Source organism: Caenorhabditis elegans, chromosome X, assembly GCF_000002985.6.
Source record: "Caenorhabditis elegans chromosome X".
Classification (NCBI taxonomy): domain Eukaryota; kingdom Metazoa; phylum Nematoda; class Chromadorea; order Rhabditida; family Rhabditidae; genus Caenorhabditis; species Caenorhabditis elegans.
The window spans coordinates 7,121,452-7,143,644 of record NC_003284.9 but is presented as its reverse complement, the minus strand read 5'-3'; the positions used below and the strand labels follow the sequence as shown (position 1 = coordinate 7,143,644).

Genomic DNA, 22,193 nt, shown 5'->3' with positions numbered 1-22,193 from the left:
GATAGGAGAACATACCGAACAATTCTATTCATTCTACCAAAAACACAAGGTTCAAAATTGACTCAAAATGGCTTCTTTGAATTATCGCGAGGAGTTCAAAAATATTCTTCAAAAGCTTATCGATTCCCCCAATGAACAACACGACCCATTGACAAATTTTATTGGAAATGAATTTGCAAGATCGGAGAAATTAATGGACTCAGTTAATCCTTCGACTGGAAAACCTTGGATCAAAATACCAGACGGGACTGCGAGAGAAGTAGATCAAGCGGTTGAAGCCGCTAAAGAAGCGTTCAAAACGTAAGTTTTTGTGTTTAAATAAACCAAATATTGCTCAATTCTTAAAGCAGTGCAAAATAAATTATTTGAAACTATACCATTTTAACAACTAACAATTTTTCCCGGCTAAAAATTAATAGATCCATCGACCTTAAAATACCTACATAAATCTAGTTGAAAACACATGATAATTAACTTGTATACCCAAAATTAGACAGCGATTTTATAACAATTTGTTTCCAGCCTCTGCGACAATGCCACGTAGGTCGAATTTTAAATATTTACAAACTTTATGTCATTTTCTAAGCCGCCATAACTTTATTTTGAGAAGATTTGTAGAAGTTTAATGACTAAATTTGGTGTTTTCATAAAATTTTAAGTCTACTACAGCAATACAAAATTCTACTGCATCACCTTTAATTGTATGTGTATTTGTTAGTTTTTTACAAATTATATTCAAAACTGGAAATTTAAAATCAGATTTTCAAAGTTTTAATTGTCAGGTTTAGTTTTTATAAATATTTTTGAAGTTTGTACACCAGTTTTATCATGCAAATCTCCAAACTATTTCATGTCGCATTATTATGCAAATTTACGGAGAATCTGTATTGAAACTGTGTCCAACCCAAAAAAATCCTCGAACTACTCAAAAAATTAATTTTCAAATCAAAACATTTTCAGCTGGAAAAAAACAACAGTGCAGCAACGATCAGCACTTCTCAATAAAGTTGCTAATCTCATAGAGGAGTTTAACGATGATATCGCTATTTTGGAGAGCCGTGACCAAGGAAAGCCAATTGGACTGGCTAAGTGAGTGAACCTTTTTTGAAATAATAACTCCAATTCCTGTTTAGAGTGATGGATATTCCTCGTTGTGTGCAAAACTTTAGAGATTTTGCAAATGCTGCTCTTTACTCCCTATCAACTTCAACCATTCTCGAGCAACCTACAGGAAAATTTGTTAACTATGTGAAAAATGACCCTGTAGGTGTTGCTGGTCTTATTAGCCCATGGAACCTTCCCCTTTACTTGGTAAAATCGAACTTCGAAAAATATTTTTTACAACTGTTTTTAGCTTTCGTTCAAATTGGCTCCCGCATTGGTGGCTGGAAACACAGTAGTTTGTAAACCAAGTGAGATGACTAGTGTTACTGCATGGGTTTTAATGCATGCATTCAAACTAGTTGGATTTCCTCCTGGTGTCGTAAATATGGTGATTGGCGAAGGAAAAAGTGCTGGACAACGATTGGTTGATCATGTCGATGTTCCACTCATTAGTTTCACTGGGAGCACGGTAATAGGAAAGAAAATCCAAGAAGATGGTGCGAAGCTCAATAAAAAAGTGTCTCTGGAGATGGGAGGGAAGAATCCTGGAATAGTTTACTCTAATTACCGAAAGTCGGATATTGCTTCAATTGCAAGGTATTTGAAATTGTAACTGTTCTGTCTACTCTGCCCATCATGTGTAGATACCTAGTTTGAAATTTGAAAAAAACACAACTTTTTGTGCAAACACTGTGGTTCAAAGTAAGGATAATATGTTTATTAAAACTGATAAAACTAATTCTCGTCACGATGACAGTTGACGTAATTTGATGTTACCAAATCATCCTTTTTTATCTATACAAAATTTGTAACATAATGATATCACTTCCAAATAGGCACAAATTTGTAACTAGATAATGTTATAGGTCCTCATTTCTCAACCAAGGAGAAATTTGTCTCTGCACAAGTCGGCTTTTTGTGCAAAAACCAATTTTTGCTGACTTCGTTAAAAGTTATGTAGAAGAAGCTAAGAAGGTTTGCATTACATTTTTCAGTTCATTAATTCTAATTTTAGTTTACTGTGGGAGATCCAACTACTCAAGTTCAAATCGGAGCCATGAATTCAAAAGTGCACTACGAGAAAGTGAAAAGCTACATTGAGCTTGCCAAAAAAGAAGGCGCCGATATTCTTTGTGGAGGCGTGACGACCATTCAAAATGGGTGTGAGAATGTGAGTCAGATGTTATTAGTTAACCTTGCTAATCTTTGAAATTTTAGGGCTATTTTATTACACCTACAGTAATTGTTGGTTTGCATGACGCTTCGAAAGTTATGACAGATGAAATATTTGGTCCAGTTGTGTGCATCACGCCCTTCGACACAGCGGAGGTATGTTATGATGTTACAAGTTTTAAAGTATTTTCTGATAACACAGGAAGTAATTGAACGCGCAAACTCCACTCCCTATGGCTTGTCAGCAACAGTTTGGAGTTCAGATAGTGATGAATTGTTAAACACGGCCAACGAGCTGAGAGCCGGAACAGTTTGGTGCAACACTTGGCTGGTAAGATAATGGGAGATGATAATTCGAGTTGGGTGTGACCAAGTTCTAGTTAATTACGGACGATAAGAGCGGTATGTGTGGGTAGACAGACAACATGACGATTGACCAATTTGTTTTGCTTGGAATGATGTTCATGTAGCTACAGACCAAACTAAATTAATTGTAAATGTACCAAGAATCCATGAAAATCACCAAAAATAAAGAATGCTTTTAAAAAATTTATAGATATTCTGTGCTGCTTAATTGTTTCACTAAGCGTCACTAAAAACTACTTGGAACTTTTCCAATAGTTAATCAACTCTCGGTTTTAAATTATTCTCATGTTGAAAATTCAGGCTCGCGACCTGAGCATGCCGTTTGGTGGATGTAAGCAATCTGGAAATGGAAGAGAAGGTCTCCACGACTCACTCCACTTTTACTCCGATGCAAAAACTGTTTGTGTGAATATTGCTGCTAAGTACTAACTTATCATGAATCGCAACCGTTTATTGTAAAATCCAATTTAGCTCATAATATATAAATATTTTCTTTCGAATCAAAAGTTATTTAGAACAAGATGGACATGGTGGGCATGTGTACGATCCTCCAGTTGGATATGCTCCATTTGGATACTGGCACAGGAACTGATGCTTAACTGTGCACAAATCGGAAAACCATCTTCCTGTTGACAGTTGCATTGCTCCACAATGACGATCTTCAAGAGGCTGTCCAGGTCCGGGATTGGTGAAGTTCAAAACGCTCCCATCTGTCCATCTCCAGTCATTTGTATGTCCTTCGTCGCTTCCACCAATCCAGAACAAGTCATAGTCAGCATCTAGATTATCAACAGCTAGTTCTGAAATCAATGTATTTGGTTTAGAAATTCATATGTTCAAGACATACTTTGAATCCAGTTGTTTTCGATCATGCTGTGAATTGATACCAGACTTCCACCAACGGTTTTCAAGCAATGAGCATCGGAGTCATTGAATGTTCCATGTACTCGATTGTATGAAAAACAACTGAAAGATGTGATATTGAGACAATTTATAACAATAAATAACTTACTAAATCTCAAATGGAGTATCTCCAGGAAGACAATTTGGTGACACAAAACACAAAAGCGCGACAAGAGTAAAGAACAAAACACGAAGCATTTTCAGTGTCCAGTAAAATAATAAATTTTATCTGCTTATCACAGCTATTTATATACTCCATTTTAAGGCGTCTCCGTATTCTTCCCACAATATTATAAGCTTTTATCAGTGCTTTTTGCAGTTAAAATATTTAAAAAAATTAAACTCATAGATGAGACTGGAATGTTCATCTGTCTGTGTTATCATCGTTTGATGACTGATTTTGATAAGATTTGTTCCCCTCTAATCCCCAACTCGCACAATAACGCATTTCATTGAAAAATATCAAAAAGCGAGAATTAAATTCTCAGAAAAAGAAATGTGTGACAATTGAACTTTCAACGGCAATTTGTTGTTAGATCTCAAAAATAGAAGTACTCGGGACACAAATATTAAAACACAGTAAAACTTCCGACATGTGGTTGATGGAATGCAAACTAGGAAAAATTGTAACTAAAAATGAAATGAGTAGAGAAAGAGGTAATGAAGGAAAGGTTGAGATTGGAAAGTAGAAAAAGAGATGAAATGGGTCAATTTTTTGAGGTTTTGTGTAGGTGCTTAAAAACTTCTAGGTTACAAATTAGAATTTGGAAAACGTTTACTAAAGTATATAGACAAAATCTACTGTTTCACTTTTAGCCTTTAAAACAATTATTTTCTGAAGCTGAGAAATTTAAGTCTTCTGAACGGGCTCATGCTGCTGCCAGTCGATGCAGGTTTCCGAGTTACAGGGGCCGCGGTCGTCTTCCTGTCGGATGGTTCTCCCCTAGAATCGGTCTCAGATGCTTCTCCTTCTCTTTCTTCCATTATTGCTGTACAAATCGATGGTTTTCGATTTATCTCAATGCATGCTGAAGATCTTCTATTCGGGTCAATTGCACCAAGTGCTTTCGCTAGATCCGCAGTCACAACTTTTGTTTCAACGGTTTCCGTGATTCTTCTGGTCACTCTGCAAAAATGTGTCGTTTGAACTTGGGAGTATTAATTTGTGATCACTCACTTGTTATCTTCAATCGAAACTATTGTGCTTAACGAGGAGGAGGAGGAATTTGTTGTGTCTATGGCACCTTGCTCTTTTTTCCGTTTTTTGATATCTGCCAAGTACTTCAACCCTTCTTTGTCCATGTATGCAGAATCAGAAGAACCTTAATTTCAAACGATTCTATTTTATTCGACCTTAGTATGCCAGCTCTTCTTTAGTCTCCGGGTTTCAGTCTTGAAATTCATAAATTTTACTGACTTGATGTTACTTTTAATCGTTTTCTGATATTTCCTACCTAGTTTATATTTAAAAAAAAACAAATAATGGTACTATTTTTTGTTAAATTGATCAACAGTTTCAATCATTTTTTATTAGAATTTAGGCTTTTATAATTGAAAACTGTTAATATCCGAATCAAAATAACTATTCATAAATTAGTATATTAGTTTTTCATTACGAACGCCTTTGGTAGTTAGTATGGAGCTATGTGAATAGAATAAATACGAAACAGTTTATGTTGATGCATCTTGATTTTTTTTCCAAAGTTTTACAACAGCTAAAAAACACATTTAAAATCCTTAAAATACCATAATTCTTATCGATATAAGTAAACGTAATTGTGAAATTTCTGTGACACAAAATTTATAAAATCAAAAGTCAAAAGTGATTTCATTGTATTTTTCAGAATTATAACTTTGAGGTACACTGTAAAGACTGTACTACTGTAAAGTGGAGTACCGACAATGGGGATTTTTCTTGAATAAACTCAAAATATATCAGAGATACTATTTCAAAAAGTCCGAAATGCTGCAGATTTTTCAAACCCTTATTTAAAAAAAGTTGTTTTTTTTTTAATTTTTTAATGTTCGAACTCCTACAATGTTCAATATAGCCAATAAATAAAACACATATTCAGAAAATAATATTTTTAGGGAAACTTTCACACTTTTTGCGATTTTCAGCACTACCCCGTATGTCGTAACTTTATTTTACCAGCACCAGTATAAGTAGTGGGTTTCTTATTTCTGTAAAACTAGAACAAAACCAAGCAAATGTAACCTTTGAAAACATACCATCATTTTTGTGATCTTTCTTCCCAGAAAAACTTGAACTGGGCGTACAATCAGCAATTCCACTGTCCGCTTTTGGACGAAACTCCTTATCATGATCGTGGTCTTTATCCTTTTCTCTATCTTTCCCTCTTCCCTTCTCCAATTTTCTATCTTTCTTTGCTTGAATTTTCCGTTCCAACTCCCTCTTCTTTTCCGCTAATTCTCTCGCTTCCCATTCTTCTTTTCTTTTCAAATCCATTGCTGCTTTTTCTCGGTCTCGTCTATTATTATCTTCCTTTTCCCGTTTTTCTCTATCATAATCAAAGGACCCTCCTGGTCCTCCTCCACCAAAAGGAAATCGTTTTGTATCTGATGCAGAATTTTTACCTAATCTTGAAAAGTCAATTGAGATCAGATCCTCGTCCGATCTTCTTTTCGGTGAACTGGTTCGCTGGGTGTGTAGACTTTTTGGACTACTTCTTGCGGACCCAAAACTATCAGTTCTGAAATTTAATAAACTGATGAAATGACATCCGTGATAGAACGTTTTACCTTGCATGTTCTAAATATTCAGAAGAAGCCAAAAAATTACTACTTGCTGACGGGGATGCGTTAGATGAGTTTAACGAGATACCAGAAGTAGAGGTGTGGTTTGGAGATGATGTTCGATGACGCTTGCTTACAAGGCGACGAAAGTCATTCAATCCTATCAGGCTATAATGATATTTATTTGTTGTATAATAACATTGACATACCAACTTACTTGAAAAAGTTTTTACTTCCCAATGAGAATGCTCTTTTTCTTGGATCTTCTTGTGGAAGGTCGAGTTGGTTTGACGTTCCTTGGTTGGCAGCCGAAATTTTTCTTTCAGAATCAGGCAGATTTACAGTAGGCGGAAGTCGGTTTTGAAATGTTTGTTGTTTAGCTCCAAATGACTGTGTTCGGTTTTGCATTTGACATGCGAGGTGAGAAGCGGCCGGTCGGGTCGGTTGACTACCGGTTCCTCTCTGAAAATTTGATCTCATTGAATTATTTAAAAATGGACGGTGATTTGTGGAGATAAAAAAAATTTTTTGATAAAAGTGCATCAAAAATTGGGTGAGACTTTGATTGAGAAATTGAGCACATGAGACAAAAATTCTGGAGTTAATTTTCAGCTGGATCTTTTTTCTTTGTTTTCTACAGGGTGGGCAAACCTATGGACGACCCTGTACTTAAAAAACATTAAAATTGCCATTTTGAACTCAAATTCTCAAAATAACTATTTTTTCAGAACAAAAAACAACTAATCCAGCTGAAAATTCGAGTTTTTGTTAAGTCAACTGATTTTCGGTTCTTTTCGAGTTTGTTGCATCAAATTTTTTTGAAACATGACTTCTTATTGGTGGCAAAAAAACATCGTAAAGAAAAATCTCTACAGGTGTCAATCCACCTTTAATAACGCACTCTTGATGAATAACAACTGTCCCCACTGTCCGAGTAATCATCTTTGACAATATCTTCCAGTTTTCCCCAGTCGGCTGGACCCATCAGCGTATAAGTATCGTTGTTTATGATTTTCTCTTTGATCACAACTTCTGGCGCTGCAGCTTGTGGACAAACAGTGTCGAGGAAATCTTTTTTGATTTCTCGAGGAGTCCCATCAGGCTAAAAAAAAAGATTTCCATTTTATAGACATTATCCGAGAAACCACAAACATTGTGTGTTCTTCCATCATAACCATTTTTTCTTGCCTCTTCCATTAACTCTTTCTCCCGTTGGAGCGATAATAAAAATTCTCCAGACGGTTTGTTAGCATTGAATTTTAGCGGTGGAAGTCTCGGGCGTATAGGTTCTCTGAATATTTAATTTTCTCTAATTTCATTAATTTCACAACTATAACTTACTCTGATTTCAGTTCAGGCTTTGTAACAGTTTTTATATCCTGAGTTCTGAGCCGAGGCCTGTTGTCTGACATTTTCCGTTCTTGCTCCGGAACAACTATCTCTCCTCGCTCTGATTGTGTTGAATTCTTTTTTCTTAAATGGCCATATGATTCAAGAAGTGCTTCACGTAGTCCGGTTTCTTCTTTGCCCGGTTTCACACTTTGAAGAGTAGAAACACGGGGTCTAAAAAATAAAATATTTTTAAAAATTTTACTTGCAATTGTAGGAGTTTACATTGTGATTTACAAATATTCAAAAGTGCTGAAAGCTAATATATGTAAATGTTTTCAGAATTATACCATTTAAAAACAGCGCAATCACATTCACTAGCACAATAACAAAATGTTAGTAGAGTTAGTACTGTATGCTAATCCTAGACCTATCAATCGGAATGTTTCCCAGTGAATGAATTGATCCGCGAGGTTGGTCAAATCTGTACAATCAAATTCAAGTATTGAAAATCCTTTCCTGAATTAGATTACCTAGACAGGTGATCAAGCTGGAAATTCCCCAATGATCCACGAGGACGATTGTAGTTGGCGAATGGAGACGATGGCGCAGAATCATCTTTTTCAAGCGAGGCAAACGATAGGCATTCACGGCCCAACATAAGGCGACGGTCGCGGGGAGTTATAACAGGCGAGTCGAGGGACAGTTTGGTACGATGCAAAAGCGGGGAGGGAACAGAAAGGGATTCCATTCCATGCATGTCACTAAACATAAATTTGGTTTTAGGGAGAACACATAGAAAACTGAACAAAAATTAAAATTATTGAGCGGTCGGGTATTCCATAAAGCTGTTAGACGAAGTTCGTAACTTAAAGTATTACAATTTTTTAACTCACACTTACAACAGGTGGTTTGCCGTTAGTTGGACAACGCTTAACATTGGAACTTCTACAAAATGGCATATTGTGCCATGTTGTTACAACATGTTTACTTTAAAACTAGTACCAATTTATAAAATATGGAGCATCATTTAGTTAATTTGAAAATAATATTTACTTTAGCTGGCCAATTGGAAAACATGCAACAGTTGTCAATTTTCAGTCCATTTTTGAGCATTTTTTTTCAAGTTTTTCACTTGGAATACTTGTTACTTTTGAATGAATCAAGTGATTTACTGTATTTGAATACTATGTTTAAAGAAAAATGTTGGAACATCATCTCGAAATTGGCGATTTTGTTGATGCTTGGTGATATGCTTTAAAAAAAGTTGTAGATGATATATTTTCCTATGCGAATGTTCTTGATTGCGATCACCTATTTCTCTTGCCTCAGACGAACGGCAAACCACCTGTGAACACTTAAATCAATGCTCAACGAACAAAAACAATTCTGGCACTGAAATTGTTTTTCCGTCAGCTTGAATTATCTTCCCAGACTGTTTTTGTTGACGCTTCACTTACCTTTCTGGTCTCCTGAAAACAAAAAGTAAATTCCTTTTTGAAAAAACCAAAGAATTCACTAACCGTATAGATTCTTGTTTCCGGTTTTCAAGATCACGATCAGCGAGTGCTCTAAGACGTGAGTAAATTTCCTTACAAACTTCGTTAGTGTCCACTTGGAACAATAACTCAAACCCTCGATAGGGGCTTCCCTTTCCAATTCGTACATAGAAATAGTTTTCACGAAAACCGTAGTAAGCAACCGTATTTCGCTGAAAGTTTAAAGTTTACACAGTGACATGCAAAAGTTTGCCAAAATTGCGAATTACCTCCAAAATGAACATGCTTGATGCACGGAATGGGGGAAACCCGGCAGGTGGGAGACCATAGGCAGTTGGTTCAATGCAGAGATCAACAATGGCAAGTGTATTTGGATAAAGGCATAATCTAAAGTTAACATTATAGAAATCCCATGGAATCTTTTTATGTGAAAATATATACCTTTTCTTTCCTAAAAGCTCTTTGGCAACAGTACATATGTTTGTGAACCCGTCTGTTTTCAAGCTTTCCACGTATTTTTCCAAGTTTTTTGGAAATAGACAAACACGTACATCATATGCAGCATCTGAAATTGAAGTAAAAATACATTCTATTTCAAAATATTTACCAAAAATATCTTCAGGTCTCGGAACGCGGTCCATTTTTCTTCTTCTTGATTCATGAATTAGTTTTACAATTGCTCGTCGCCAACCTTCAATGGTTAGAATTCCTCCTTCCGGTCTCATGCATATTGTTTCGTCTGGACCCATCAAGCATAGGCATTTCTTTAGTTTTGCATCGTACTGAAACCCATCGAATTTTTAACTAAGCGACTTCAACTAAGCAAAAGTAATTTCTTACATGCTCACTGTGCACATTAAAAGACATTGAGAGATCTACCATATGCTTTGCTGCTTTTCCCGCACGATAGGATTTCTCCGACTCGTGAAGTTCTAAACATCGTTCCGTGAGTGTCACAAACATTAGCTTTTTCTTTTTCTGAAAATTAATAATTTTAATTATTTTTTAAAACATCATACCAGTTATTACTTTCGGATGTTTGATTTAGTATGACGTATTTATAAGCATTGGAAAACTGTCTCTCTAAACTAACTCAAACTTTGAAAACTAATTCTAAAGGCTCTAAAATAACTAAATATATTTTTTTTTAACTTTTTGTTTAATTTTGAAGAATTTTTTTAAATTTCGAGTCAATAATGTTGAAAACTGAAAAAAAAAACTGAAAACTGGTTTGCCCCTCTCTTCAAAAAATCTAGAACACAAAAATTTTCAAACCATTCGGAATATGAAGATTTTATGCATAATTAAAAATAAATCTGAAAGAATTTTCTTTTTGATCGACAACTGCTCAAAAAATTGAATTGTGCACATAATTTCTAAATAAACATACCACTGGAGCAAACCCTACTAAACAATTTCCACATTTGTAGACTTCTGGAATTCCAAATTCATCCGGATCTTCATCCTTTGGTAAGTCTTCAACGGCTAACGGCTTCCATGTTTCTCTGGTCGGCTTATCGTGACTTGTATCACCTTTTGAATCTGGATTTTTCAGCCTTTTTTCTTTCAGTTGCCCTTGTTGTCTACTTTCGCGTATTCTCTCCTCTCTTGCTGCCATTGATACTGAAATTCCAAAAAATTTGAGGTTCAATCCTTGATCGGGCAATTAAATTTGGTAGGCGAGATTTACGTATGTGAAAAAACATGAGAGAAACAACGCGTGAGTGCTTTTGATTCAATTTGGATTAGGATAAAAAGTTGTTTACGTTTAGAAGTACTGCGCATTTGATCATATACATCAATGAACATTTTTCATTAATATTCGTCATGAAAAATCAAACAGAAACTGAATTGATTAGGATTTCACAGTGTAGAACTTTCAGAGAAGTAAAAGTCAAAATTAAATACATACTCGGTGGCTTCACCATTATACGCTTTTTTGCTTGCATATGAAGAAAAATGGGAACAATTGTTTATTAACATTTGATATAACATATTTTTCAGTCTTCTTTCTTCTTTTTTTTTGAACTCTCACTATAATAAAAATAAACCTCCTTTTGGACCCTTTTTCGCAGGAGCCTTTTTTGAAGGGATTTTTCTAATTCAGAGTTGAAGCGAAAAGTTTTAGACTATCAAACAAAATTTAAATTTAACAACCATAACAGAACGACACTTACATTTCTTTACAGTTTCTTCCTGTTTTGGCGCAATCGTTTCTTGTTTCTTCTCTTCCGTGGCGTCAAACATTGTCTCAACGTACTCTCCGTCATTTTTCGGTTCACCAGATGTAGGCTCGGCGGGCAACATCAGCTCAGACACCGTTGCGCTGAAGCTCACTGTTTTCACAAAAAAGCTTCTCTTTCTGAAAAAGAGAAAAGAATATGTGATGATTCAATTTAATCTCTGATGATTGATGCTAACGTGAAGAAGCACCTTTTTAAAAGAATGGGCGAAGAGCAAGAGTCATGTTTACATTATCTTAGGAGTTGATGAGAAAATTAAGCATGTTTCAAGAAACTCATGATTCATTCCACCAAACCAAAACAATATTGGAGTGGTTCAGTGATCAACTTTTTTGAAAACTATTGATATTTATTTGGTCTAAAAGAAACGGAAGCGAGTATGTTATCAGACTTCAAAGAAAAAAAAAATATTTCATTTGGAGATTTTTGCTTAAGTCGACTCCTGTCGAAATTTTAATCAAAAACTTTAAAGTCCATTTACTCAATTTCCGGAACTGTATACGACATAGAAAGCCACATAAATTTTTGCAACAGCCTAGTCCAATTCTGTTCTTCCAAATGAAAAATGTTTCGTTTTGAATTTTCACATTGAAATGCATTTTTAACATAAAAAGAAGATTTAAAAATAGGTTACGTGATCAACAACAGTGACCTACGTATTTATTACTTAAAAAACAAGAATTATTATAAGTAAACAGGCCAATGCCATTCCACTTATTTCAGCTGCCAATGAAAGATTTTAATCGCGAAAGAATTTTACTTGCCGTGTCCCGTTCTATTTTTTTTACGGAAACCAAGATTTCCCTGTTTTTTTTTAAATCCAATAGAAACCGGCCAAACCAAATAAAAATAAATGAAAATCTTGGCTTAGATTGTCTCCCGCCTGTCAAGACAACTTGGGAATATCTGTTCGAAACTTTACCGAGTTGCAAGGTCACTCATATTGGGGGCGCCGGTGTCAAAATGGCAACTAGACAAAAACATAAAGTTGGCAAAAGAGACAAGTAACAAGGAAATGAATGATGTTCACTTTTTTCGACTCGGTGACTCACATGAGCACGCTGCACTAACCAGTTGACTATGATTCTCGTAAACAAAATGGAAGACGTAAACAGAAATGGATGAGAAGCAGTGAAAGAGAGGGGAAAATGAGGATAAAACTGCCATTTCCAGAAATGAAGAGGCGTGAGTTCAGCAAGGGTATATGTGAATCGGATCGGAAATTTGCGTAAATGCAAGTTTCGCTTACCGCAATTTCCGGTGTCATTTCCCTCTTGATTAACTATTTTGAAACATTTTCAAGGTGAGTTAGAAGTGAAAGATGTCATTTCAAACGGATTTAGAGTTGCACTACGGCAAGGGTAAATGACTAAAATGTTTTATATGATGCAAAAATGGCCAAATGTCATTTTTCTAAAATGTATCGAAACTTTTGGAACATTTTTTATTTCGAGGAGAGTAGTACTAGAGTAGTACTGAGTTCGATTTACTTTTTAAGAAGTCTAAAGCATTATCGTATGTTAGAACCCCAGCAAAAAACATAAAAATAAAAGAACAAAGTTCTTGTTTTGATCAGAGATTTCCAAAAATGTGCAGAAAACTGCGTTTTCCGCGCTTTTTGGCACGAAACAATAAATTTTCCAATTTTTCAAAATGTATTATTAGGATAACTAGTCATAGTAATGATTTTTAAATACTATATTTCAAGAAAAAAAATAAAACTAGAAAAAAGGAACAGGTTTGCACATTGTTCTGAATCTCAGAAAAAAAACCTTCTAACGAAAACACATCAAAATTGAACTGACAAATTCTTTCTAAACTGAATAGTAATGAGAAGAGGCAAAAACACATACATTCACATTTGCTCTTACGAGTATTTTTAATTTTTGTGATTAAAAGTGCAAAGTAAAAAGGACAAAAGAAAATACAATGACATCTTATAAAAGCATTTCGTTTAGGCCCCCGACTAATGTTAAAAAACTTCAGAGTCACGTTTTTCTGATGAAAAGTTCCGTGCAGCTTTCTGGAAGCGCACAAAAGCTTTTGTGTACACTCTGAAAGCCCTCGGTTCTCATTTTTCATGACTTTGCTTTCAGAGAAAGAATGAAAATGAAAGAAAAGGAAAATCTTTGTGAATGTGTGCATGTACTTTTGCACCTTTTAATGAATATTCCACAAAATTATTTTCTAGTTCAACTTCGCTTTAAAGTTATGTGTGACAAGCAAGAGAAAAAAGCGAGCGTGCTTGTCTTAACTTTTGAGGCAAAAATTATGATAAACATGTGCAGTGCTATGTAAATAACAAGATTATCACCACAAGATCAAATTACTGAGAATTATATCACGCATTCCAGTGCCTACTGCACATAACTTCTCAAGCTTCCATTAGTTGGAAAGATTAAAGCAGAGTTTAATTTTAAATAAAATTTGTAGTGAATGTTGGCAAAACTGTGTTTCCCGCGGCCAATAAAAACGTTGACAGGAAGCCAAACTACAATCGCAATCGGCAATCGCAGTTCAAACAAGTGAACGCGAGAAAGTATTACCACACGGTTAGGTCGGGTATGCCGAAATATAGAGAAAATAAAAGAGATAACAAGAGAAATAGACACAACAAGGCCGGGAAAGAAAATAAGCGGAGAAGAGCAGATGAACGGGAGGGCACGTGCGTCTGTGTTAGATTTTGAGAGACAACCTTGTTTTTCTCGGTTTTTTCTTTCATAGTGATGTTCGAATAGATGGCTTTGTTTTAAAACGAAGAGAAACTGCTTGGTCTCATTTTACTTTTGTGAAATACCTTGTGCGGGAGAACGGTTAAACATTTGAAAATGATGAGAAAGGTTAAAAATTCAATTTTGCTTAACAGATAATTGAATTGCTACTGAAAATCAAATAAATTAGAAAAATAATATTTTAGAGAACTCTTAGTAAAACATATTACAAAAGGGTACGATTTTTGATTTTATGAAAACCGAGAAATCAAAAAAAAAGTTGAAAAATTGTGAACTGAAAAACTGAACAAATGTAGAAAACATACAAAGCGATTTTTTTTTTCAATTTTTATTTTGAGCTTTAATAGCCGATTTTGACCGTTACCGGTGCCGATATACATAATACTGAAATGAATATATGGAAAATAGTTTGAAACCGAAATGCATTTGAAATAACACCGTGCCAATATTTTTTTATTGGCTTGGTTTTGGTTCCTCGCCGATTTTTGGTTATCAAAACAAGTACAATAAACAATTTCAAAGATCAACGGCCTAGAGAGGTGTGTTAGAAAATAAACGAAAAATGATGTTCGTTAGAGCAATGTTCAAATGTAGAAAAAATTCAAAGAAATTGCTAATTTGGCAAAAACAAAAACTGATGATATCTTACAAGACGTCACACACTATATGTTATTCATCCAACCCGAATCCTCGCATATCTCCCAAGCTTTCCATGACAACTAATCCGATTTATTCCTCATTTTCAACTGTTTTTTCCCCGATGCCAACTAATCATCCCACCTCATTCCCTCCATGCGATCAGATTAGGATGGATTAACCAAAGGTGGGTGAAAGAGCAATTGTTAGCTGCGTGAATAAGCTTTGGGAAGCCAAAAAACACTTTTGCTTACTCTCACTTGAAATTTCTATATGTCCTTCGTGCTGGGTCTCACATCCATTAAGTACGGATGGTGTTCTGAGAAAAGGAAAAAAGGAAATATAGAGTGTAAACAACAAGGGGTTCAAAATTAATAATAAAAGTTATCAAAACTTTTCTTAAACTCAAAATTTTGAAAACTGAGGAGATATATTTTTTTCTCTACATCTCAGATTTCTACTTGAATAGACCTGAAAAGCGTTTTCAGCTAGTTTTGCTCGGTCACCTGAGCATTGTGCAGTCATGCGAACACAATCGAGCTAACAGAAGAGATGTTACTTTACTGTACTTTAACAATAAAAATTCGGAAATGGTGAAAACAAAGTGCACTTGTTCCGAAAAGCAAATATTATGATCATCGAGACTATTTTCAAGTAAAAAAAGAATCAAGTGGAGCTGAAATCTACAAAACTAAAGAAAAATAATAGACAATGAAGAGAACCAAAAGAATGATAGAAAATATAGAAGTTAAGTTGTTTTAGTAACAAAATTATCAGCTGTAAAATAGAAAAAAAGAACATGCCCAAACTTTTAAGGCTCTTTTCATTGGGATGAGTCAAAAAATTGATGATAAATTTAAGATAAGGATATAGTCAGTGAAAGCAAAAGAGATAAGTATATTCTTAAGCTGTGAAACTAATCTTTTGAACTGAATGTCTGAATCAGTACTTGAGATTTAAAAATCTAGAGTCTGACAAAATAGTTATGATGATTTCTTAATAGATAGAGGATTTGCAATTTGTCGGTTACAAATGGCTGTAATAACTAACCTTTAACCTACTATTACTCTAACCTAACCTGTAACATTTGGAATATCAAACAAAAAAAACGAAAATGCAAGCACGTACCATTACAAAAATATATGTTTTACTGGCACATTGGATACATTTTTAAAGGTTACACACGATTTTTTATGAAATAGTGAACAAGGTCTGAAGCTTCAACTTAAAGGTTCAAAATCAGTTAAAAATTTGCTTATGAAAAATTGTTTTAACATCTTAATAAATTTTGAAAATTAGAAAAAAAAACATTTAGTTTCTCTCAGACTTTGATTTGAATAGAGCTCTCTCAAACTTGCCTTGTATTTTTCTATTATTTCTCAAGGCTGAAAAAATTTCTAATTAGTTAACATTTTTGTATTAAAATACTATTAAAAAAATTTAAAAAAATGATATTACAAAGTTAAGAGATTATTCAAGGGCGCTCTATTGTACATGGGTTATGGGTTTGGCGGAAATGAAAACAGTGAGTACTGAAGCATTTTTAGAGTTTCAGTTCTGAAAATATGAAATAAAACGTTTTATATTATTATTTCATCATCTTAGTATCACAGGAAAAGGGTTTCCCACATTTCACCAAGCTATTCCACGTTTTAAATTCAAATTGAGTATCCGGAATATGCATTTACCTCCTGAACAATAAAAAATTATTTTAAAATTTTAAAATTATTTTTTAATTACGCGAAAACTCAACTCTAATTTAACAATTTCTCTGGCTATTTATTTTAATTCCAGGGACTGCATGAAATTTCAGTTTCATTGAACTCAGTATAATCCTGGTAAAATAAAAATATGAAAAAACGTGAAGTTTATCACTTCCTGTAAAATTTGGAGACTATGCTCTATTTGATCTCTCATTTCCCTCATTTGATCACACTATCTTCTAACCGTGGGTCATGTGCAAGTTGTTTTTCACGTTTTTTTTGTCTTTCATCATAACGAAACCATATAATGTGACTGCAATGTACACAAAATTACCTTTTCAGTATTCCATCATTTTTTAAACCATCGAAAGATTCATATGGTCGCATTGATGATCGTCTGACTTGATGAGCATCATCCGTGGATTCAGCTCGTCGCAATATTCCAGGAAGCACATTTGATGATTGTTTTTCTGATTTAACCTCTCTATCATGCGGATGTTCTATAGGGGGTTTCCCAGAATTATCTGTAGATTCTTCTTCTTCAGACATTTTCTGAAAAAAATTGATTTTATTCTTGCGTACATTGCATCACAACAACAAAACAATAAACAGCGAACAAAATATTATCACCTTTCGGAATGAAGATAAGTGTCAAAGTGATTTGAACAGGAACATGCGATGTAAAAAGAAGATGAGAAATGTTTTGGTCGACAAAAAGAAAAAAGACGGGGCGGAGATTAGGAATGTTTGCGAGGACATGTGTAGGCAGAAAGGAAGGATACGAAGGTGACGCTTGTGCATTTTTTTTCCATTGCTGCTTAATTTTAGTCTTTCTGGAAGCGCATGGGCATATCACTAAAACATTATAACTTATTGGGAAACTTGGGGACACGTGGGTGGTTGGTTGCCGTGAAATCACTGAATAGAGAGACAAATCACCGGTTTATTGACTGTTTGTGTACTGAATCAAGCAGACAGTAGCACGAGTATTTTTTGATTGATTATGATTAGATTTGTGATTTTTTTTTTGAAAAAAAGTAATTAAACAGGTGTTTGAACACTATCGGTGTCAGTAGCTAAAAAGTTGGAAATTTTGTCAACTTTATCAAGAAACTATTAATGTTAACTTATATTGCTTCTATAGACAAAACTCAAATCAACAAAATTCGTAATGAACTTCTCAGAAAATTTTTTTTAAAAGTATGTCTTTTTAAAATTTCAAAATTCAAAACTGCCTAATTTTAGCTTGAATCCCTAAGGTTACCAATTCTTTCATGTTGCAGCGTTCGAAAATTAGCTGTTATACAAAAATTAGCTTTTATACACTAAATATTACAAGCGAAACTCATGCCAATATCCCTCCTTTAAAACAAAATGAAATTAGAATGTTTCGTTGTTTGATTGACCAGTACTCTTTTTTTTCAGTTTTTGGTTTTTTCAAAACAATTAAATTATTGAAATAAATCCACGTATTCTACTTTTTATTATGTGATATGTTTTTCCATTATTGCCATGACTTTTTATAATCCTATCTCCACTATATAAGGCGTCATAAGTCATGCTCACACCTCTGAATAAATGCCAAACGCTCAAAAACTTTTGGTAAACCACGTGAAATATCTGCTTCATCATGAAAGATTTGTTAAGAACTGAATGGATTAAATTGGTCTGATTTTTTTTGCAAAAAGTACTTTTGGCACGTGCAGATTCTTATTACAAAAGTGTTTTCTTGCATTCAAATTTACAGGCAAGTATATTCTTTTTCAATGCGAAAAAACTATGCAACACTGGCATGAACTGCAACTGAACCTACTTGACGTACTGATAAAACAACTACATCAACCCTCTTATCTAATTTTAAGAGATGATAAACAATTACTTCGCCCAACGAGAAAACTCAAATTAATTGTTGAAAACTTTTCAGAATTAATTTATTTTTGGGCTTTTTGAAAAAAAAAACCAAAATGAAGTACTGTAAAAATGCTATCAAGGAAATTATTGAAACATATACCTATACCTATAGTGCTAAAACGCAACAATCATTATAAAATTTTCAAAATTCTCTGAAAAGTTTTATTTTGATATTTGGTGTAATTCGAACAGCCTTTTAATTTCTTTTGTTTTTTGCATTTCTTGTCAGGTTTTTTGTAGTTCCTATGTTGTATACTCTTTTTGAACTAAACATCTTGAAATTAAGAACGTATGCCGGAAAAAAAACTTGATTGAAATCGTGGATAATATTTGAGAAATATTGAATAATTTACAATAGTTGTCGGCATGCAAAATTGTATGTCTAAAAAAAAGTTTGTAGTTGTCTTCTTTTTTTCACACAATGTTTTTCAATTTAAGACAAACTTTCCAGTGGCATTATTTTACATACAATAAAAACATAGTAACTCTAAGAATACAAAAAACAAAAATGGTAGTGAAATGTATTGTGTTTAAAAAAAATTTCCGACATTTCTACTATACGTCAATAATGATATATGTCAACAATAGAATTTTGTCTCTCTACTATGTTCAGAAAAAATTGAAATTATAGAAAGTATTTTTGCTTACAGTTTCTATAAAAATTATGATAGATTTACAAATTCTTTGGTAAAAAAAGCAGATAATATGGAAAAAAAAAATCAAAAACAAAGTACTTGGCACCCTCATTGCCTGACAAAAAAAGTTGTGTGTACTTGATAACCAGAATCAACAGTTCATAGATCAATGTTCACGAAAATAGATCTCAAAACGAATAGCTCATCTTTTGTTTCTTGCATTAAAATTAAGAAAAGAAGACGCGTACTATTCTATTATTCTATTAAAATTGCTTGTCTGCCAAAAAAGGTTAGATGGCAAAAACAATCGAACGATGAAATTAAATTTTCAGACCGCATGGGAAATGGGTACCAAGATTGAAAAGAAGGAAACGAAGAGAAAGTTGATAAACATTTGTCTCACGGGTACAATGTGACGCATTTTTGAATTAATTTTGCTGATAAATAATTGTTGACACAAAAATTGATCTTAGCGCACAGAGAAATTAATGTTCAACCAAAAAGATGAGTGGACAAGCATGCTCTCAAATGAAAATGCATCTGGAATTCAGAATTTGATATTGTTTTGTTCGATTGGAAAATAAGATCAAACATCAACAAAAGTTCATGTGTTTTGGTATTCCTCTTTGTCCACGGCATGAACTCTGAACAAAAAATAAGCGAAAGTTTTCAAGACCAATGTTAATTTTCTGAAAGCATTTTTTGCAAACAGCTCGAATTATTTTTAAGGGTTTTTTAACATAACAAAAGGTCAACTGAAAACTTGAATTAAGAATGGAAGTTGGAGTAGTATGAGATTTTGCTCTGAATTATAGAAAATGGCCTAATATGTCTGGAAAAAAAATTACTTTTTTTTTCTAAACCATTAATTTTAGATTTTTTTGATAATTAAACACTATCATATCTTTTAAATTCCTGCGCAATAAACGACATACTTTCAAAATTTTTACGTTTTTGATAAAATTAATTAGTTTTTCTTGAGTTTTTGAAAATACATATGATGTGAAAAGCAGCTTTTCAAATTTTCCGAATTTATTCTGTGTAGAAAAAAAACTCGCTAAAATGCCTAAATTGGCCTAAAAATTGGCAATTTTACAAAAAAAATCATAATTTGCTGAGGAAAACTTTTTTGAAAATTGGTAAACTGTGCTTTAGATCTAATGTTAGAGAAAACTCAAGAAAAACAAATAAATTTGGCCAGAAAACTGAAAAAAAAAGATATCATAAATTTTTAAAAATTAATGGATGCTCATTGTAAAATAGACAAACCTCACTACTAACGTGTTGAAGTTATTGAGTCGACAATGAAATAAAAAGTAAATTTAAGATTAGTTTTCAAAAGTTGTTTGAGGTGCAACACAAATGAAACATGCAAGTCTAAAAGAAAGATAGCAATAGTTTTTCGAGAATTTAGAACTAAAGAACATAAATGTTTGAAAATGTTTTTTGCTTTTATAAGTTTATTAACTGCACAGTTTTCAGAAGTAAAAAAATCTGCATCCGCTTGAATAATTTTCAGAATGTGAGTTCTTCCTAATTTTTAACATTATCAGCATGCAAGTCAATTTGAATGTCTAGAATGGCAGGTGAATTCGAACATGTTTACTCGTTTGGCTGTCAATAAACTTAGCGTGATCCTACATGAACTTTGAAAAAAAAATTTATGAACCGAGTTACGTTTAGTGGTCTGGTACTGGGAAGAAAAATAACACCGGTTTAAAGGTAAAGTTAAGCCAGAGGGAAAATTGTTTTTAAACATGGTCCACAATGGCCAAAAAGAAACAGTAAAAAATTTCGAAAACAATTTTCAAAACTATATATAATTTTTTGAAATTTGGAGGAAGCCCAGTTTTAGCCACATTTTTCGAATTCGTCGATTAAAATAAAATTTCACCTTCAAAATGTATGGTCTACTATGTTTCAAATATAAATATTTAAAGCTTAGTATTTGACATTTTCTGACTGTCAATAAAAATTTTTCTCAAATTTTCACTATGATATGAAGTTTTTTGGCACCATAAATGTGGGTTTTTACAGTTATCCACTGGCGCTGCTTCATCTTTTACGAAGAGATAAACATTAGGAGGATATTCAAGCAGTGTCGGAAAAGTGGTCACGGCGGTCAAAAATGACGTCACAACGTATGGCAATAAAAGGTACACAGTCAAGTATACACAAATGATTTATCAAATTTTAAATACTTGTAAAATTTAATAAACGAATTTTGTTACAATGAAGGTTATTTTATTATTCAGGAAAAAATTAAACCAACAAATTTAGTTTTAGATTCCAGATAGATGCTTTCAAATGTAATGAAAATGAACATAGATAGTTCATACAAGAAATCAATGAGCAGAAAACTAAAGAAAGATCGTTCGCAGGAGTTGAGCTCTCTGTGTCTCTTAACACTCGAAACTCTCAGCAGAGATTTCTTGCACCTATTTTTGCGCTAATGACCACACACATCAAAAATGGCGGGAATGTGAAGTGGGCAAAGGCCGCAGACAAGAAGTCGGATAAGCTTCTTCAGAGAAAAACGATTTTTCTTGGAATGCAACAATGAGGAGAAGAACAGTGAGAAAACCTGAAATAACGAGAAGATGACGATATTTGAAATGATAGTTGAAAATTAGCATTAGCTTGAAAGTTATAGCAAATACTTTAAATTATAAATCACAAAAACTATGAAAAAGTAAACTGTGTATTCTTTTACATTTATTAAATTTTGAATAAAAATGATTTTAATACTTAGATAGATAGAAAAACAAAAACCCAAGTGAGATTTCTCAAAAAAACTGTTCAAAGATTATTTATGGCGTTCAAAACTTTGAATTGAAACGGTGGAATTTAGCTAGAATCTACCATTTTAAATTAACTTTTTTTAAAGAATTAACTTTTTCAAGCAATCACCTAAATTTCATATTTTGCTTGTTCATTTCAGGTTTTTTGTTAATTCAGGTAATTTCCAGTTAATGGATACCCAAAATAAACCCACAGTTGTGCATCGATCGGCTGTAAACTCAAAATAATTTTCAAAATAAAAACACGTAAAAAATAACTTAACTCTGCAATAAATGTAATAATTCTGTGAATAAAAATTTCCGGTTGCTGCTACACTGAGGAGTTAACATCATCTTAATTTTCAAACAAAATAAGTCATTTGTTCAATATTTTAACCTGTTAGGACAGCTTCTAAAGAGTT

The 22,193-nt window shown here is 33.4% G+C and overlaps 3 protein-coding genes and 1 non-coding gene across 7 annotated transcripts; 1 reads left to right on the top strand and 3 right to left on the bottom strand.

The window, feature by feature from the left end:
* The first annotated feature begins 3 nt into the window (after positions 1-3).
* Positions 4-3,141, top strand: alh-10 (Aldehyde dehydrogenase domain-containing protein). Its single transcript, NM_076802.5, has 9 exons — positions 4-300; positions 961-1,089; positions 1,134-1,311; positions 1,355-1,701; positions 1,971-2,079; positions 2,120-2,275; positions 2,323-2,433; positions 2,480-2,608; positions 2,944-3,141. Exons 1-9 carry the CDS (start codon positions 68-70, stop codon positions 3,070-3,072), a joined length of 1,521 nt encoding a protein of 506 aa, NP_509203.1. The 5' UTR covers positions 4-67; the 3' UTR covers positions 3,073-3,141.
* Positions 3,079-3,754, bottom strand: clec-86 (C-type lectin domain-containing protein). The gene is made up of 3 exons (NM_076801.3): positions 3,656-3,754; positions 3,491-3,609; positions 3,079-3,443 (listed from the first exon to the last, which is right to left on the bottom strand). Exons 1-3 carry the CDS (start codon positions 3,742-3,744, stop codon positions 3,151-3,153), a joined length of 501 nt encoding a protein of 166 aa, NP_509202.1. The 5' UTR covers positions 3,745-3,754; the 3' UTR covers positions 3,079-3,150.
* Positions 3,755-3,978: 224 nt separating this feature from the next.
* Positions 3,979-16,997, bottom strand: ist-1 (IRS-type PTB domain-containing protein; the record flags this gene model as incomplete). Of its 4 annotated transcripts, NM_001373345.2 has the most annotated exons (19): positions 4,375-4,672; positions 4,724-4,868; positions 5,779-6,260; positions 6,310-6,471; positions 6,521-6,765; positions 7,205-7,405; positions 7,456-7,594; positions 7,645-7,866; positions 8,063-8,116; positions 8,166-8,396; positions 9,093-9,104; positions 9,156-9,343; positions 9,401-9,518; positions 9,573-9,696; positions 9,739-9,913; positions 9,972-10,109; positions 10,522-10,754; positions 11,309-11,493; positions 16,780-16,994. In NM_001373345.2, the coding sequence occupies 19 exons, from the start codon at positions 16,992-16,994 to the stop codon at positions 4,375-4,377; spliced, it is 3,567 nt and encodes a 1,188-aa protein (NP_001360631.1). The 4 variants fall into 4 exon arrangements, with proteins under 4 accessions (NP_001317892.1, NP_001360631.1, NP_001360716.1 ...); NM_001373346.3 differs by lacking the exon at positions 16,780-16,994 and having other exon boundaries at positions 11,309-11,438; NM_001330903.3 differs by lacking the exons at positions 8,063-8,116; positions 8,166-8,396 and having other exon boundaries at positions 3,979-4,672; positions 16,780-16,997.
* C54D1.8 lies at positions 11,514-11,577 on the bottom strand. Its single transcript, NR_071432.1, has one exon. It is a non-coding gene; the product is annotated as an Unclassified non-coding RNA C54D1.8 (non-coding RNA).
* Positions 16,998-22,193: the final 5,196 nt, after the last annotated feature.